The following is a 17,135-nucleotide window of genomic DNA, read 5'->3' as shown; positions in this document are numbered from 1 at the left end:
TAGTTATTTTTTCTTCCTTTTTTTTTGCGTTCCTTTTTACAATCTTTTTTTGCATTTATTTATTTCATTTCATCTTAGTTTGTTCAGTTTGCTTACCCACTGTTTTTTTCAGGTTGTTTTTCTTCAGGTTTGCACTTGCTGATGTTCAATATTCAGTATATTCACACCTAATCTGTACTAATGCTTTGTCTTTCAACACACCATTAACATATTGTTTGCCTTTGCTCCGTGACCTTTTGGTCAGCTATGTGGCCTGGTCCAATCTGCACCTTCTCCTTTGTTATCTCTTGCCCAACCCCCACCTCACTTGTTTATAATCTGTGACTTTTCTAATATTTGTCAGTTCCGAAGAAGGGTCACTGACCCGAAACGTTAACTCTGCTTCTCTTTCCACAGATGCTGCCAGACCTGCTGAGTGAATCCAGCATTTCTTGTTTTTGATTGAGCTAGAAAGCAGGATTCGGTTAGATAGCTCTTTCTCAGTTGTGCAGACACGATGGGAGAAATGGCCTCTTTCTGTACCATAAATCTTTCCATGATTCCAAATGATTACATTTTGCTATTTGGAGACAAGCATGAGAGTTCTTTCCAGTGCCCCGGCCAATATTTATCACTCAACCATCACCACCAAAAAAATAGGTTAGCAGGTCATTTAACTCATCGCTGTTTGGAGGATATGACTGCACAAAAATTAGCTCCTTCATTTGCCTAGGGCGGCATGGTGGCACAGTGGTTAGCACCGCAGCCTCACAGCTCCAACAACCTGAGTTCAGTTCTGGGTACTGCCTGTGTGGAGTTTGCAAGTTCTCCATGTGACCGCATGGGTTTCTGCCAGGTGCTCCGGTTTCCTCCCACAGCCAAAGACTTGCAGGTTGATAGGTAAATTGGCCATTGTAAATTGCTCCTCGTGTAGGTAGGTGGATGTGGATGTGGTAGGGAATATGGGATTCATGTAGGATTAGTATAAATGGGTGGTTGTTAGTTGGCACAGACTCAGTGGGCTGAAAGGCCTGTTTCAGTGCTGTATCTCTAAATAAATTAAAAACTACTCCAGAATTAATTAGCAGTAGCACATACTGAGCTGAAAGACGCTATATAAACACACCTCCCTGCGGGCCGATTCTGACTGACTTAGCACTGCCGTTGGTCAATCAGCTGACACACTGATCACGAGACCGTCATTTGACAGAAGGTCACAGGTCAGGAAGCGAAGCAGTGGGTGGGGCTGAGACTCGGAGCCGCGAGTCATTGGCTAAAGCGGTGATGTCAAGAATGATAAACCATACAGAACGGAGTTATTGCAGTTGGTTGATGGGAGAAGGTGGAGTTGCTATGCATCAGTGAAAGACTTGGCATCCACGGTAAGTAAAATGGGGATCGGATGGGGCTGTTCGGCCTGATCGTTGAATCAGTCATCCGTTAGTGTCGGGCTGACTTATGTTGGATGGAACCGTTAGAACAGCAGCGCTCAGTGCTTTCAACATTTTGGAAGTAGGGATGTCAATATGTGCAGCTGTCAGTCTTTGTAATTTTGGTTTGATATGTGTGATTGATGGATTCATTAACTTAATGTCTTCAAAGCCACGGAGCTTTTTTTAAAATTGGGTTTGTAACCGGTCTTATTTAAAACCAACTGCGTTGACCTTGTTCCTGTTTATTAGGGTTGCCAATTCTGGTCCAACGATTCCTGCAGATAATTTTGATTTCGATCCCGTGACATGGCTTATGTGGTACTCAATCACACTTCTGCCTTCAAGTTTGTTATTGCATTTACCTTTAGTTGAGTGTCTCACTAATTCTAACCCCTGACTAAAGTGACTTGTTTTATGTGAAGAATAATCTGAGTTATAAATCAAAGAACACAAAAGAATAGAAAGATTTATGGATAAGTAACATTTAATTAAATACTTATGTCTACAGTATTGCCTAAAACACCAAGTAAATACTATTCAACTAAATATCTAACTTCTAGCTAAAACTTTTGTACAAGTTTGACTTTTTACAATTGTTATGAGATTACTTCTAATTTTTAAAAAAATATTATGGGCATTGATTGATCTGGAATCTTGAAACTAAAACTTTTTTTTAAAAAAATAATCACTAAAAGTTTGACCTAAGAGTAAACAGTTACTGGAAGGCACCTGTTTTCAAAGAATCCATCAGGGGTTGTTTTGACTTGAGAGATGTTTGCAGAGGAGTGACAAGCCAAGATTGAGATGTCACAGGATTTGGCTTCTGGAAAGTTTTAGTTTCAATTTTAACTGTTAAAAAAGCCAGTGGTGTTTGGTCTGAAACCGAAGGTTTGCTTATTGACTTGCCAGGTGACTACCAGCCCATATTTCTCTTGAAAAGAAATCCTGCATTGAGAGTGTGCCTATTTCCTCCTGTAGTTGAAGAAAGCTTGCAAGATTCATGAACTTACATGGCAAATGTGTGGAACTGAAACCTTTGTAGCTGCAACCTGACTGAAACCTTCTGCAGCGGCATCTCTTGGAAGCCTACCCAAACTGATCAACATTGCCTAGAAAGAACTGTTCTAGGAAGATTCCATTGACAGCTGCCTGTTTGCCTTTGGGACACCTCACCAAAATAAAGGACTTCCTTTCAGCCTAAGTGGGGTTTTTTATTCCTTCCATTTCTTTGTAACAGTTGGAAACAAAAATCCCTTTTTTTTTCTGATTAACTGTGTGTATGAGGGCCAGGATAAATAAGGGGCTTTAATATTTCGATTCATGTGTATGTTTACTTCCTTATTGATGAAAACTTGGTTTATAATGGATAATTATGTTTGTTAAACCTGGTTGGAAGCTTTATTCTGGGAGAAAATAGAGTACATGATTGACTGTTTTGGTAAGTGGGAAAATTTAAATATATGTTGTGACCTGTGGAGAAATGGGACTGAATTAACAGTGCACTCTTGCCTCGGTCGTAACGCTATACGCAGCGAGTTACGAAAATCAAACCTAATTCAGTTCAGAGTCCCATGCTGTACCCTTGAAGTGAAATATTTTCTTGTACTGATATGTATAATTTATTTCATGTCACTGAACTGTAATTATTTTTCTCCTTGGATTTAAAAAGTGTGTGTGCCTTTTAAGACTCTGTTAAAAACAGTGCACCTTGAAGGGAGAGAAGGTTCAGGAATTCCTGAGACATTGTGCAGCAGCTGCATTTTTTCATTAGCCTGGGCAACAGCAGGAGAGTGAGAGGTCACATGGTAAATGTTTCCACTTGGCTGTGTGTGGAACTGGCAGTAACTGGCTAGTTTTGAGACTTTCCAGCAATGCATACTGAAAAAAAAGGAGCTGTTTTATTCTCTCTCAGAAAAAATTCTACTACGTGCTACAAGCCAAGTTAATTCCCTAAGTAAAGAAGAAAAGCCTTTTTTGCAAGAAACTGTTTGTATTGCTGTGTTCATCATTCAAAGAACTGTTTACTGCCTACTGCAGCCGAAACATTGCATGCCCATTTACTGAAGGACTATGTGCATCAAATCCACGTGTAAACTTTGAGTGACTTTTGACTATTTTCACATTACAAGACCTTATCCACCAGGAATGTAACATGCGAAGACTTTCTTTATTCTTGAGACAGCTAATTTAAAAAAAAACCCCCACTTTTGAAAAAACAGTTAATTGTTAGTTTTTGTGTGTGAATGCGACAGTTGATTAGATTCAGTTATAAGGTCTTTAGACGTAGGTTTATCTTAATAGTGTTTTAAGATGTAGTTTTTAAAATTTGTTGTCTAAAGATACCTGGTTTGGTCTGTTTCGTTCTGGGGTTACTAGTGTTTAATTTGGCTGTTTTCCACTTGGGTGCACAAGCTTAATATGCTGTGACCTGTGGAGTGATGGGACTGAATTGATACTGCGTTGCTCCTTCCGCGCTCGTAACATATGCCATTAAGTTGGTACTCAACATCTAATCTCAATATAGTAGTTCTATAAAATATTTGCCTCCAAGTGTAGTCAACAACAAATCATGAAAATTATCGTCACCTTGCATTAAATACTGCAGCCGGACAGACGGCTATTTCACAAATCGGAATTAGAATTATGGTATTTGACTCTGCTCTGGTGTTTTTTGAAGAAAAAAAAAGTTCTCCATCTGAACAGTTATTCTTAAACGTACATTCTTTCAGGACTAGTTAAATTTTTCAAACCCATAATAAAACTCAGTTCTGTCTGACAAACCTCCATTGCAATCAGATTTCAGATGACATGAGATACAGAATGTTTGTAGATCTTTATTCTAATGAGTTTAGTTTTATGAAATACATTTTGAATCAAAGCAGTGAAAAATTCTCACTTTCCTCGCTGTCCTTAGTATTCTGTTTTGATACTGATATGCTGATAGTAAGTAATTATGAGCGAATCAGATTGCTTTTTTAGTTTTATGCAGTCCACACATCCATTTGTATTATGGTTGTTATGCAATTCTCAAAAGTTCCTACTCATTCCCTCTGTCCCTCATTTTTTTGTGTGAGACCTATATAAGGGAAGGAACAAATGTATACTGTATGAGACAAGAATGCTGATTGCTTGGCACATGGACTTTGGGACGTTGCCATGGAGAATTCACCAGTTTATGGTGACTAACAGTTAACTGCCAAGCTTTGTTTGAAATTTCAAACAGGCAGCGTGACTGTCTGGTCAAGGCATTGCCCTGAGGAATTAACCAACGAATGGCTTTCACTTATTTTGTTTAGCTTAAACAGGCGCAATGTGTGTATGTGTTCTTTCTATTTACAAAGAACAGGGCCCTGTGTATTAATATATGTAGCTTCCGGTACACGCAAATGCGCCACACTGCGAGCCTGACTGACAATCTTAAATTGTTTGTCAGTGTGATTCCTAGCACACTGAGGATTATTTTGCAAATATTGTCCGATCACACAATCTAATGTTGGACACTATTTTGAGTTTAGCAAGTTGGGGACAACCTGTACTTGCCCGTTGCAAACAACGGGACATCATTTTCAGCCCTGAAAAGTGCCCAGTCTACTTCAGATTACCATGGAATGGTAATGTATCCCAAAACTTTGAGCAACAGGTGAAGCTAGCTGTTTCATGCTGCTGCTGTGCAGTAGCAACATGTGTGGTGTTCGCCACTAACCAGATGCTGCTGTCAAGCCAAAAACATGTTCTGCCTATTGCACAAATGAGTAATGTAATATGAGTTTCAATGCTAGTGTAATGCTATGTATGTAGGCCGTATGTCCCAAAGACTGGCAGTTTGTATCAAACATGTCCCTTCTGCTGCTCTCAACAGGCAAGTTACAGGCCATACCCAACCAGCTGGTGCTTGCAAAACTCAAAACCGTGTCCAGCATTAGATGTGATTGCACGATTGGACAACGTTTGCTAAATAATCCTCAGTGTGCTAAGAATTACACTGGTAACCAATTAAGATTCAGTCAGGCTCAGTGTGGTGCATTTGCATGTACTGGAAGCTACATACATCAACGCACAGGGCCCTGTTCTTTGCAGACAGAACATGTACACACATTGCACCTGTTTCAGCTAAACAAAAGTGACAGCCATTTGCTGGTTCGTTCCTTAGGGCAATGCCTTGACCAATTACAGTCAAGCTGCCTATTTTAAATATCAAATGAAGCTTGGCAGTTAGTTCAGTCGTCATAAACTGCTGCACTCTCCACGGTAACACCTCTACCAATTAATCAGCATTCTCTTCTTTATATCAGTATAAATTTGTTTCCCGGACATTGGTATTCTTGAGTTGTCCTGATTGCAAGACGAAAAGCTTCAAAAAGATGTTTTAAAATATTTAAAATCACAAAATAATACAACTGACCTTCCATTGAGCTGAAGACCGACCTCCGGGTGGAGGGTATATCTTCAGCTCATGACATTACTAGGATTTGTGGCATCGGCAATGTGCCACGCTGGAAGACCTTGTTGGTTCTCCCAATACCACCAGGCAGTGCTGCAGCAAGAAGAGTATGTTCTCACTGCAACCAACGAACTCTGAAAGTTTATTTCTATATGTAATCAGCAGCGAATGTTGCCGCTACACTGCTAACTGCAAAATCTGGGCTGTTAACATTGTTTTTCTCTCCACAGATGCTGTCAGACTTGCTGAGTATTTACAGCATTTTCAGTTTTTTATTTCAGATTTCCAGCATGCACAGTAGTTTGCTCTTGTCCTGCAATACATTATACAGCAGTGCACAGAACAGGGTGACATGAAGTCTCTCTCCTTGCAGTTTGTGTTGTGTTCTCTCTCCCCCTCCTTTAACGTTTGTGTTGTGTGCACTTTTTCACCTTTTTTTTGTGATCAGTGGTAAAGTAACTGCGTTTGCTGCTGACCTCTAAAAGTCATCTATAAAGATCTAGTGATCACCATGGCGTGTATTTGAGCTTTTCCCAAAGTTTTTGTTTTTCTGGCGCCAAGTCTGAGATCTCCCAGCATGCAGCAATAGTAATGTCATTAAGCAGCCAATCACATTGAAGAATTTTCAGACAGAAAACCATAGAAGTAAAAATAGCTAATTATCCTCTGCTTTGTAAATTTAATCTCAAAATATTGAGACAGACACATAGGAATAAGGTAGAAGCTGAAATATCAAACTTCAGAAACAATTAAAACCTGTGGAAATGTTTTTATCATGCAGGAATTTGACATTCACAACTATAAAGTTAGTTTTTCAGGCACAGAGGAGTTGTTCAGAAGTAGTTATGACTTAGTATACAAACATGCGAATTAGGAGCAGAAGTCGGCCATTCAGCCCCTCGAGCCTGCTCTGCCACTCAATAAGATCATGGCTGATCTGTTTTTCGAATTCCTCATTCCCATCTACCCCAGATAATAAATTCTTGTTAGGCAAGGGAATCAGTCTACCTCCACCTTAAAAATATTCAATGACCCCGCCTCCACCACCACCTGAGGCAGAGCGTTCCAAAGTTGCACATCCCTCTGAGAAAAAGTTCCTCCTCGCCACTGTCCTAAAAGGGCGATCACTAATTTTAAAATAGTGCCCCCTAGTTCTGGACTCTCCCACAAGAGAAAAACATTGTCTCCCATCCACCTTGTCTAGATTGTTCAGGATCTTGTATGCTTCAATCAAGTCTTTCCTCACTCTTCTAAACTCCAGTGAAAACAAGTCCAATCTGTCTGACCTTTCCTCCATAAGACAACCTGCTCATTCCATGTATCAATCTAGTAAACCTTCTTTGTACTGCCTCCAATGCATTTACATCCTAGTACGAACATACGAATTAGGAGTAGGCCACTTGACCCCTCGAGCCTGCTCTGCCATTCAATAAGTTCATGGCTGAACTGATAACTCCACATTTTCACCTACCCCCGATAACCTTCCACTCCCTTGCTTATCCAGAATCTATCTACCTCTGCCTTAAAAAAAAATATTTAAAGACTCTGCTTCCACTGCCTTTTGAGAAAGAGAATTCCAAAGACTCTCAACCCTCTTAGAGAAAAAGTTTCTCCTCATTTGTCTTAAATTGGCGACCCCTTTATTTTTAAACAGGAACCTCTAGTTTGAGTTTCTCCCACAAGGGGAGACATCCTTTCCACATCCCCTCTTGACCTTGTGTTTCAATCAAGTCACCTCTTGCTCTTCTAAATTCCAGCAGATACAAGCCTAGACTGTCCAATCTTTCCTCCTAAGACAGCCCACCCATTCCAGGTATTAGTCGAGTAAACCTTCTCTGAACTGCTTCCAATACATTTATATCCTTCCTTTTAAATAAGGAGACCAGTACACAGTACTCCAGATGTGGTCTCACCAATGCCCTGTATAGCTGAAGCATAACCTCCCTACTTTTGTATTCAATTCCCCTCGCAATAAATTATAACATTCTATTAGCTTTCTTAATTACGTGCTGTACCTGCATACTAACCTTTCAGGATTCATGCACTAGGACACCCAGATCCCTCTGCATCTCAGAGCTCTGCAATCTCTCACCATTTGGATAATATGCTTTTTATTCTTCCTGCCAAAGTGGACAATTTCCCACTTTCCACATTATACTCCATTTGCCAGGTCTTTGTCCACTCACTTAACCTATCTATATCCCTTTGTAGCCTCCTTATGTCCTTTTCACAAGTTACACTCCTACCTATCTTTCTGTTATCAACAAATTTAGCAACCATACCTTCGGTCCCTTCATCTAAGTCATTTATATAAATTGTAAAAAGTTGAGGCCCCAGCACAGATCCCTGTGGAACACCACTCGTTACATCTTGTCAACCAGAAAATGACCCATTTATGCATACTGTTTCTTGTTAGCTAGCCAATATGTTACCCCTCCCCCCCCCTATACCATGAGCTTTTATTTTCTGCAATAACCTTTTGATGTGGCACCTTATCAAATGCCTTCTGGAAATCTAAGTACAATACATCCATTGGTTTCCCTTTTATCCACAGCACATGTAACTCCCTCAAAGAATGGCAATAAATTGGTTGAACATGATTTCCCTTTCACAAAACCATGATTACCTTGAATTTGTCTAAATGCCCTGCTATAACATCTTTTTAATAGCTTCTAATATTTTCCCTATGACAGATGTTAAGCTAACTGGCCTGTATTTTCCTGCTTTCTGTCTCCCTCCCTTTTTTGAGTAAAGGAGTTACATTCAATATTTTCCAATCTAAAGGAACCTTCCCTGAATCTAGGAAATTTTGGAAAATTAAAACTAAGGGTTCAACTATCTCACTAGCCACTTCTTTTAAGACCCTAGGATGAAGTCCATCAGGACCCGGGGACTTGTCAGCCTGCAGGTCCAACAATTTGTTCAGTACCACTTCCCAGTGATTTGTAATTTTCTTGAGTTCCTCCCTCACTTCCATTTCCTGACTTACACCTAATACTGGGATGTTACTTGTATCCTCAGTAGTGAAGACTGATGCAAAATATCTGTTCAATTCATCTGCCATCTCTTTATTATCCATTAATTCCCCAGACTCCCTTTTTATAGGACCAACGCTCACTGTTAACTTTTTTTTTTCTTTTTAAAATATCCATAAAAAGTCTTACTATCTGTCTTTATATTTCTAGCTAGCTTTCTCTCGTACTCTAACTTTACCTTCCTTATCAATCTTTTAGTCCTTTGCTGTTGTTTATATTTTGTCCAATCTTCTGACCTGCCTCCCATCTTTTCCGCAATTATAGGCTTTTTCTTTAAGTTTGATACTATCTTTAACTGTTTTAGTTAACCACGGATGGTGGGTCCCACCCTTTGGAATTTTTCTTTCTCGTTGAAATGTGTGTATTCTGAAGTATCCCCTTTTAATGCCACTGCATCTCCTAGTGACCTATCCCTTAACCTGATTTTGCCAGTTCACTTTAGCTGGCTCTGCTTTCATGCCCTCATAATTGCCCTTTATTTAAGTTACACCTCATACAACTAGATTTAACTTTTTTTTTCAGGGCTTTTTTACAGTACTGTTGCAGTGCAAAAGGGGAAGGTCATGTCAATTTAAGTGATTTTTAAAGATTGCAATCTGTAGGGTGTCAAAAGCACACTGATGGAGGATCAGGGAATCACTGACAGCAACTTCTGTATTTTTTGCATTTAACTGCAGTTATGAAAGTGCTCTTTAATTTTTTTTTTTGGTGGTTTTTTTTAGAATTGTGGATATTGGTTTATTTGGAAAACTGAAAAGATTCCATGGATATGGTTTTTTACAAGGGTCACTGGGAGGTTTTGTTGAAAAAAAAACCTTTTGCTGAATGTCATATGCCTTAAGCTAAATAAACAAAGCCTTGGTGACTTGGGAGAGTTGTTTAGAGAAGTGACGTGTCAAGATTTATGGTGCTCAAGAGTGGGTTTCATTTTTGAATGCTGTTTTGAGTCAGTTGAGTTTGTAGCCTGCTGAAAGAAACGCCCAGTTCATCTTTCCTCCATCTGAGACCCTAGAAAATCCAGAGTGATAATTGAAACGCCTGATGCCGCATTTCTTGTGGAAAGCCTGCCAGATTAATTCTTTGCTGCCTGGATAGATCCCAGTGACAGCAGTCTATGCGTATTTGGGATGCTAGAATAAAGGGACAACTGATATTCCATATCCTGTCCTCCTCCTTCAAGAATTAACAAGTATTTGGCCAGTGTTTTTTTTTGTCTTTTTTTTTGTAAAGTGATTCTTAGCAGAGAGAACATTTTGTAATTGTGTGTGTGTGTTTATTAAAGAAACCTGGTTAGTGTATTTTATTTTGGGATAAAGACTAGAGTATTTGACCATATTGGTAACTGAATAAAGGTTTAAATATATGTTGTGACCTGTGGAGAAGGAGGATACTCCTCCCGCCTTGGTCGTAACACTGCACATGTGCAGATGCTGGAAATTTCTATCAGTTTTATAGTTGTAATGACAAACGCAAGGGCTAAAGCAGTTATGTGATCATGGCTGATCTGTGGCATAACTCCACATTGAATTACAGAACGGGCACAAGGCTAAATGGCCTAATTCTGTTTGTGCTGTCCCGTTATCCTTGGAAAAGGGAAGAAATTTCAATTTTCTTTTTATTGTAAGGTTAACCTATCTTTTTTTTAGTAGATGAAATAATTTGGGATGACCTTGCTATTGGAAGGAACTGGCTCAGTGAACTGAATAAGCTTTCCTCAGACTGATTTTATAGAATGTTACAGCACAAAGAGGCCATCTGAAGTACCTTATCAGATCTCTCCACCTTCCTCCTTTATAATGAAAATAACTTCTATTTCTCTAGCCTGTTCTAATAACTGAAGCGCCTCCTCCCTGGTCTCAATTTAGTGACTCTTCTCAAATTAATGGGACTAGTCGAGTTGCTGTTGCGGAGAGCCAGCATGGACATAATGTGCTGAATGGCCTCCTTCTGTGCTGCAACCATTTTATGATTCTGCACCCTGTCTATGGCCTTGACATGGTTACTGAAGCAAAGTCCCTGATACAATATTCCATCCAATTATGAGCTGTTTGGTCTACTCTCTTGTAGTTTATCTAAGCCCTCCATACATTTATCTATCTGCTGGAGCAATACAATTTTTCTGTTTTGCTAATGTGCAAGCTATTTGAACTCGTTCCACAATATTGTGGGAATGCCAGGATAGAACTGCAATCTTGTATGTTGGGCAGAGTTCTGACTGCCATGATACACTGGTTAAATGATATGGGTAATGCATGGTACTCAACAGTCTAAATTTTGAGGTTTCTGTATATCTAATATGTTTTTCTTTCAGATGGCAATGTCCAGGAACAAGCTTTGTAGTTTGGTAGCAGCAACCTTCACACCCATGACACAAGATAAGTAAGAATGTTGACCTACTTAAGATCTGATGTGCACTTGCTTATTTAGCACCACAAACTGTCCTGTTGGCCTAAAATTCTTTCTTGTCTTCCAGTGAAATAAATCTCTCTCTAATTGGTCAATATGTTGATTATCTGGTAAAAGTCCAGGGGATTAAAAATATTTTTGGTAAGTTTATGCCAGAGTTTCAGGTACTATTTTTCTCCATTTCTTCCCCAGGCCCCCTTCCCCGTAACAACACTATACAATTTATTCTAGCTGCAGATTTCCTGGCAGGAAAGCATCAAATTAAGGCTTCCATCTACTGCACATTGCTCCCCAATTGAAATGGAGCTAGGGAACTGGGAGTTGAAGCATGGGTTGTTAATCCTTATTTTTAAAAAAAAGTTTTAAAAGAAAAGGTTTTTAATTTTGTTATTTACAACTTATTTTGGAATATGTGCTGTTTAAAAGTAGGAAGTCTTTCATTTTCCCTCTTTCCTGATGTATGCCCCCTGCCACCACCCACCAAAATATTTGGAGTTTACAGGTCTTTGCAGTTTACTAGCGCTCTGCTCATGGTGTATTTTTAGCTTTTTTTTTCAATTTACATTTGCAGGGGTATCGTTTTTGCTTTGGGCACAATTGGTGATTTTGACACACATTGTACCCAAAATTGTGCCAGTTGGGGAAAATATTTTTCCCTGCTGAATTTGCATATTGCCCCACACACAATCTGAACTGAACCGGTGAAATCAGGCAGTATTTTAAAATCTTTTATTTAAAAGTATTGCATTAAAAAAAAAAAAATCCTTTTTAAGATTGCTAATTTAAACCAATTTTTAACTGCTTTAATTAAACATTATCACAAATTTTAACTAACGTCAATCAAGCACCTCCTGAGGAACCTGATATTTCAGAAATCTAATTTTAAATAAAAATCTAAAACTATTTTCTAGCTATTTTGAGGTGTAGTAGTCAGTTTTCATAACAGTTTTTAAAACTTGTACTATTCTTGCCACCAAAAGAACCAGTTTACTTTTTAGAATCTCCCCTAAAGGTCTGCAAGCGAACAGTTAGTGAAAACTCAACATTAATTAACTCAGCCAGCGGGTGTAGGCAATTTTGTGGATGGGCCTTATTCCAGCACTATGTTTTTAAACTAGCGTAAAAGATTACAGAACCTTGAGTTGCTCTGAATGCAAATTGCACTTGCAATTCTGTGATATTTTGTGCTGGTTATGTTGATTTCAGCAGCATTGTGCTGGAAAAAAAATCACGACAGAGTGGAAGCAATTTTTTTTTTTTAACTGATAGCATTCCACTGTTCACTGTCAGTTTTGGAGATGCAGTGCCAGTAGCAAGTAATTGCCTGTGGATTATGTCTGCTGCATAATAAATAGGGGCTATGCAAATTTGATTTACACAATATCCTTGCAGCTGGAAGATTGAACAAGAGAATGATTTATGGATGGATTCAAACCCAAGCTATATGGCCAGTGTTTTAACTTATTCCATCATCTAGCTCCCAAAATATGTGAATATTGACCATCTAGGATGTTTAATACTAATGCCTTTGTAACATATGTACTGCATAAAATAGTAAAACAATCCAGAAATAAAAATGGGGAAGGACCTCTAAAGAATGACCAGAGATAGGGAGGGCTGGGTTTTATTTTATGGTACAATAAGCTATAGAAGAGCCATGGTGACAGGTGTTGTGGGGAGAAGGGTTGGAAAGATATAGGGTACTGTACCATTGATCAAGTTGAACTGAGATGAAGAAAGCATAATGCAAAACCACCAGTTGGGGAAAATTAGAGATTTTTTTTTTTTCTTTTGCATAATTGTATACATCCTGTTAGGGTTTCCTTTTACCCCTCAAATGTGATGCTGATTTCTACAAAGGCACCTGGTTTGATTTTTTTTTTTCCCCCCCCATTCTCATAAGCTGGTCTCCAATACTTAGATAACATGCTTTAACTGTTGCTTTCCAGTGAATGGCACAACTGGAGAGGGCATATCACTTACCACTGAAGAAAGAAAATTGCTTGCTGAAGAGTGGATCAGCCAAGGAAAGGGAAAGTGAGTGCTTGTGCTTGGATCCAGTCTGTGGATAATAATCACAACTAACAACAACAACTTGTATTTATATAGCGCCTTTAACGTAATGAAACGTCCCAAGGCACTTCACAGGAGCACTATGAAACAAAGTATGATGCCGAACCACAAAAGGGGATGTTGGGTCAAATGACCAAAAGCTTAGTCAAAGAAGTAGGATTTAAGGAGTGTCGTTAAGGAGGCAAGCGAGGTGGAGAGGCAGGGAGGGTATTCCAAAACTTGAGGCTGAGGCAACTGAAGGCATAGCCACCAATGGTGCAGTGATTAAACTCCAGGATGCACAAGTGGCCAGAATTAGAGGAGTGTAGATATGTTAGGCTGTGGGTCTGGAGGAGATCAAAGAAATAGGCAGGGGCAAGAACATGGAGGGATTTAGAATCGTAGAAAGTTTACAGCACAGAAAGAGGCCATTTGGCCCATCGTGTCTCTGCTGGCCGAAAAATGATCCACCCGTTCTAATCCCACCTTGCAGCATTTGGTCCATAGCCCTGCGGATTATGGCACTTGAGCTGCATATCCAGTCTTTTGAATGAGTTTAGGGTATCTGCCTCAACTACCCTTTCAGGAACTGTATTCCAGACCCCCATCACCCTCTGGGTGAAAAAACTTTTCCTCTTCTCCCCTCTAATCTTTCTACAAATCACTTTAAATCTATGCCGCTGAGTCAGTGACCTCTCTGCTATGGTAAATAGGCCCTTCACCTCTGCTCTATCCTGGGCCCACAAAATTTTTTGTATATTTCAATCAGATCTCTTCCCCACTGCCTATCCAATCTTTTCTCAGCTGCATTTTCCAGTCCCCGCAACATCCTCATAAATCTCCTCTGTACCCTGTCCAGTGCAATTGCATCCTTTCTGTAATGAGGTGACCAGAACTGCACACAGTACTCAAGTTGTGGCCTAACTAAGAATTTGTACAGTTCCAGCATAACCTTGCTGCTCTTACATTCTATACCTCAGCAAAGAAAGGAAAGGATTCCATATGCCGCCTTAAGCACCTTATCGACCTGTCCTGCTATCTTCAGGGATCTGTGGACCTTCACTCCCAGGTCCCTCACCTTCCTCGACACCTCCCATTAATTGTATATTCCTTTGCCTTGTTTGACCTCTCCAAATGCATCACCTCATATTTCTCCTCTGGGTTGAATTCCATTTGCCACTTTTCTGCCCATCTGACCAGACCATCAGTAATCTTCCTGCAGACTACAGCTATCCTCCTCGCTGTCAACCACATGGCCAATCTTTGGGTCGTCTGCAAACTCCTTGATCATGCCCCCTACATTTGCATCCAAATCATTAATATACATCACAGAAAGCAGGGGACCCAGTACTGAGCCCTGCAGAATGCCACTGGAAACAGCCCTCCAGTCGCAAAAACGCCCATCAATAATTACCCTTTGTTTCCTGCCACTGAGCCAACTTTGTATCCACCTTGCTGCATTTCACTGGATCCCTTGGGATTTTTTTTTTTAAACCAGTCTGCCATGTGGGACCTTGTCAAAAGCTTTGCGAAAATCTTTGTAGACCACATCAACTGCACTATCCTCATCTATCTTCCTTATTACTTCAAAAAATTTGATCAAGTTGGTCTTCCTGTAACAAATCCATGCTGACTATCCTTGATTTAATCTGTGTCTTTCTAAGTGACCAGTAGACTGACTGGCTTGTAATTATTCTCTCTTGCTTCTTTTAACCGCCTAGGATACATTTCATCCAGCCCTGGTGATTTATCAAGATTCAAGGATGCTAATCTGATTTTAACACTTCCCCTCTCCCTCTGCTGATCGCATCGAATACTTCACACCCCTCTTCCTTAACTACAATATCTGCGTTGTGCCCTTCTTTTGTGAAGACAGATGCAAAGTATTCATTCAGAACAATACCAACATTTTCCGCCCCTACACATAGGTTACCTTTTTGGTCTTCTGTGGGCACTACTCTTTTTTTTTTTTTTGCTTCGTTATCCTCTTAATGTATTGATAAAACATCTTTGGGTCCGCCTTGATTTTGCTTGCCAATATTCTTTCATGCTCTCTTGGCTTTCCTAATTTCCTTTTTGATTTCACCCTTCCACTATGGTCCTCACAGCTGTCTGTAGTATTGAGTTCTCTGTCAGACATAAGCTTTCCTTTTCTGCCTTATCTGAATCCAGTAATCTCCATGATATCCATGTGGTTCTAGATTTGGCCATCCTGCCCTTTTATTTTCTTTGTGTGAACATGTTTACTCTGAACCCTATGAATCTCTCCTTTGAATTCCTTCCACTGCTCTGACACTGATTTTTTTTTTTCCCTTCATGTAGCTATTTCCAGTCCACCTTCGCTAAATCATTCCTCAGCTTAGTAAAATTGGCCTTGCTGCAACTGAGAACTGTAACTCCTTTTCTATTCCTGTCCTTTTCCATAAGTATGTTAAAACTGAATTATGATCACTGCCACTCCTTCCACCTGCCCATCTTCATTTCCTAAAACCAAGTCTAAAACTGTGCCCTCTCTTATTGGACTTGCTGCTTACTGGCCAAAATTTCTCAATGCACCTCAAGAATTCTGCTCCCTCAATTCCTTTCACACTAAAACCCAGTTAATATTAGGGTAGTTAAAATCCTCTACTATTACTGCCCTATTGTTCTTGCACTTCTGAGATTTGCCTATGTATCTGGTCTTCTATCTCCCTCTGACTGGGTGTCTATAGTACACGCCCAGCAGTGTCATTGTCCCTATTTGTTCATTAGCTCAATCCATATGGCCTCATTTGATGAACCCTCCAACATGTCCTCTCTCCTCACAGCTGATTTGAAAACAAGAATGTGAATTTTAAAATCCAGGTTGCTTGACTAGGAACCGATTGTAGGTCAGTGAGCGCAGGGGTGATAGGGGAATGGGACATGGTGCCAGTCAAGATACAGGCAGCAGAGTTTCAAATGACCACCTCCATTTTATGGAGAGTAGAATGTGGGAGACCAGTCGGGTGCATTGGAATAGTCAAGTCTAGAGGTAACCAAGGCATGAATAAGGGTTTCAGCAGCAGACAAGCTGAGACAGGGGTGAAGTCGGGCAATTGTTATGGAGGTGGAAATAGGTGGTCTTAGTGATGACACGAATATGAGGTCGGAAGCTGTTCTCGGTCAAATGTGACACCAAGGTTGCGAAATGACTGGCTTAATCTCTGACTATTGCCAGGGAGAGGGATGGAGTCAGTAGCTAGGGAAGGGAGTTTGGGATGGGGACTGAAAACAATGGCTTCAATTTTCTTGATATTTAATTGGAAGAAATCTTTGCTCATCCAATTACTGGATGTCAGATAAGCAGTCTGATAATTTAGAAACCGTGTAGGAGTCGAGAGAGATGGTGGTGAGGTAAAACTGAAGTTGTCAGTGTACATATGAAAACTAACACTGTGCTTTGTGTCCCAGACACTGCCATCACCATCCCTGGGTATGTCCTGTCTCACTGGCAGGACAGATGCACCAGAGGTGGTGGCACAGTGGGATACAATAGGGAGGAAGTTGCCCTGGGAGTCCTCAACATCAACTCTGGACCCCATGAAGTCTCATGGCATCAGATCAAACGTGGACAAGGAAACCTCCTGCTGATTACCACCTACTGCCCTCCCTCAGCTGATGACTCAGTACTTCTCCCTGTTGAACAGCACTTGGAGGAAGCACTGAAGGTGGCGAGGGCACAGAATGTACTCTGGGTGGGGGACTTCAATGTCCATCACCAAGAGTGGCTCGGTAGCACCACTACTGACTGAGTCCTAAAGGACATAT

General features: G+C 40.2%; 1 protein-coding gene across 5 annotated transcripts in view; it reads left to right on the top strand.

Moving 5' to 3' along the window:
• Positions 1-1,255: 1,255 nt before the first annotated feature.
• Positions 1,256-17,135, top strand: part of npl (N-acetylneuraminate pyruvate lyase (dihydrodipicolinate synthase)) — a 49,887-nt gene continuing 34,007 nt past the window's right edge. For 2 of the 5 annotated variants that reach the window (XM_068037406.1, XM_068037401.1), the window contains exons 1-4: positions 1,369-1,491; positions 11,200-11,267; positions 11,362-11,435; positions 13,244-13,331. In XM_068037406.1, the coding sequence (XP_067893507.1) occupies positions 1,438-1,491; positions 11,200-11,267; positions 11,362-11,435; positions 13,244-13,331 (284 nt within the window). In that variant the 5' untranslated portion in view covers positions 1,369-1,437. The other 3 variants (XM_068037404.1, XM_068037403.1, XM_068037405.1) reach the window with 3 other exon arrangements.

This window comes from Heterodontus francisci, chromosome 8 (genome assembly GCF_036365525.1).
Source record: "Heterodontus francisci isolate sHetFra1 chromosome 8, sHetFra1.hap1, whole genome shotgun sequence".
Classification (NCBI taxonomy): domain Eukaryota; kingdom Metazoa; phylum Chordata; class Chondrichthyes; order Heterodontiformes; family Heterodontidae; genus Heterodontus; species Heterodontus francisci.
Note: the sequence above shows the minus strand (reverse complement) of the source record. Positions and strands in the feature narration are given on the sequence as shown.